Raw genomic sequence first — 2,475 nt, forward strand, 5'->3', positions numbered from 1 at the left:
AGCTCTGGGGGGCCCTGCCAGCCCTGGCCGTGCTGGGATTCCTCTGCGCCGACTCCCCAAAAGCCCTGGGCTGGGTTTTCACGCCAGCCGGTAACTCCCCAGCGATGTTTGTCGGAGTCAGTGGTGACAGAGCTCTCACTGCTGAAGCCAGGGCTTGTACACGGGTGGCTTCCAGAGGTTAAAGTGCGCGGAACGAAAGGGAACGGCTCTGTGTGGCCTTGGGTTGGAGCCGTGAGCCTGTGAAAAGCTTGTAAAGCATAGACAAGTTCTCATTTCGTGTTGTAATAACTGGGTTTTTTTTTTGTCCAATTACAGGTCCTGATAATACAAATAAATGGGACTATCCCGAACCTGAACGGAACAAACATTTCCTGTGACTATGGAAGTAACATCCACACGGTGGCCAGAGTTGCTGGAGATGATGTAAACCAGTTTATTTATTGCAATTTACTTCCACGCGAGAGATATCCGACGTTTCCAGACGACCAAGGTGCGTAGAGAAGAACAAGCCTGGTTCATTCTAACCACTTTTGTGGACGTAGTTTTTAGTAGGCTTGGTTTCTTTCTCCATTGCATGTGCAGATAACGCATACAAGGGAGGGAAGACCCAGGCTGCTCCTGTTTTGTAGGTCACGCGACTTTAAAGTTCCACCATCCTGACATGAAATGACAGTATTTCCACCCTACCAGGTTTTGGTTTAAACACCAGAATTTAACAGCCAGTTCATGTACTTATTTTATTCAGATTTATCTGGCTGGCGCTTCTGCTTTAGATTTAGCGAGTACCGAACCAAAATGTTTTAGCCCTCAGGAAATAACATTGCGACTTATGTTGATATTTTCAATGGCTTTTGTTTAATTTCCCCCCGAACACGCGCTGCCCCTCGGGAGAAGTTCTGGAAGAACTTCATCTCGTGTCTGCAACTAAAAGCCAGGCTGAGGCCGTCCAGTATCCCCCTGTTGCCGGGTGGTGCGCAGCGGGATGCCGGTCCCCAGGCGCCGCGGAGCTGCATCCCCGTCTCGGGGCTGATGAGCACCTGCAGACCCGGCCGCGCTCAGCCGAGCCGCGCGGGTCCGGCCCGGGCCGCTCAGCGATGGGGACAGCCCCATTTTGCCGCTGCTTCTGAGCCGCTGGATGCTTCGTGCCAGACCGCGCGGGTTCTGCAAGGGCCGCTCAGCGATGGGGACAGCCCCGTTTTGCCGCTGCTTCTGAGCCGCTGGATGCTTCGTGCCAGACTCGAGTGCTTGTTCAAGCTTCATCTCTCGAGCCTGGAGTGAATGCTCCATTGAAGATGGCAATGGGGAAGGACTGGCCGGTCCTTCTGCAAGTCCCACTTTCCATGGGCAAGTTTATAAAGCTGCATTGTTTTTCTCCCTTGCTATCCAAAGAATGGGAGATCATTAACTGCTCTGCATTGTTGGTTACAGCAATGTCCAAATGAATTTCTGGAATCCCATGCGCTGATTTATTGTACATATTCTGAAAGAGGCATTGTCTCTTGTCCCTGGTGCTTATATGGCAAAATTGCAAAGAAAAAGAAAAAAAGAAGCAATTTTGGGGGCAGGGGGAGTTGGAATAGCGTGTTAAGTAGCCAAAAAAGGGATTTCCACTCTTCTCTGTGGATTTGTTGTCATGGGGAAAGTGAGCGGGGTTTTAAAACATGATAACTAACATGTTTTAATTACCACATTTTTTTTTAAATATCATTTAGCACCAACTGTAAGCGAAGACAATAATTAACTCTGCTAATTAACACTTGCGCAACATGCTGGAATTTTCTGCTGAAAGTTGCAATGTTCTTTTCTGGTGAGGGTGATGTAAAGCGTTGATTTAAGAGGGAAGAGCTGAAAGTCAGAGGGCAAAAGATGAACGGTCTAAGCTCTGAAATGCAGCTCGGAGGAGGCCCTAGAGAAAACAAATCAGGCTGAGCCCTTGCTCTCCCAAGGGCCTGTCCTGTCTTCTGAGCGCGAGCGAGAGGCTCTTGCAACCCAATGTTCTTTGGCTTGATTCTCTCAGACCACGTGGTTGTTGAAACTGCTCTCCGGGTCAACAGCAAAAACATTATCCGGGCCAATTTCACCATCTACGATTGCAAAAGGACGGGGAACATTTACCCGAAGAGAGCGTAAGTGATGCCGGTGCGCGGGCGGCGGCAGGGTGCGGTGGGACCACGCTGGCCGTGTGGCTCTGGGGCGATGGTGGCCGACGGGGCGGCTCGAAGCTGGGAGGGGGGGGGGTCACCCACCTTTCAGGAGCCTGACAGCGGAGGCCGACTGCGGGGAGCCCCAGGTCCTGCCTGCTGCTGGCCCCACGCCTTCATCGGGCGTGAGCGTGCCTGGCCCCATGGGGAGATGGACGGGGGAAAGAGCGTTTTGGTGGAAAGGAGCGTTTTTCGCTAAGCAGGGGAGGAGCTGGAGCCGGTGGCTCCTGGTCTGCGGTGGCCTGGGGCCAGGCAGTGGCAGCACAGGCGGTGA

General features: G+C 52.4%; 1 protein-coding gene across 1 annotated transcript in view; it reads left to right on the forward strand.

Annotated features, from left to right (window-relative positions):
* The window catches only part of PLXND1 (plexin D1), a 56,390-nt gene that overhangs the window by 5,479 nt on the left and 48,436 nt on the right, over positions 1–2,475 (forward strand). The window contains 1 exon segment of the mRNA XM_009633821.1: positions 2,018–2,135. Within this exon segment, the coding sequence (XP_009632116.1) occupies positions 2,018–2,135 (118 nt within the window).

Source organism: Egretta garzetta, unplaced genomic scaffold (assembly GCF_000687185.1).
Source record: "Egretta garzetta isolate BGI_Z169 unplaced genomic scaffold, ASM68718v1 scaffold332, whole genome shotgun sequence".
NCBI classification, from domain to species: domain Eukaryota; kingdom Metazoa; phylum Chordata; class Aves; order Pelecaniformes; family Ardeidae; genus Egretta; species Egretta garzetta.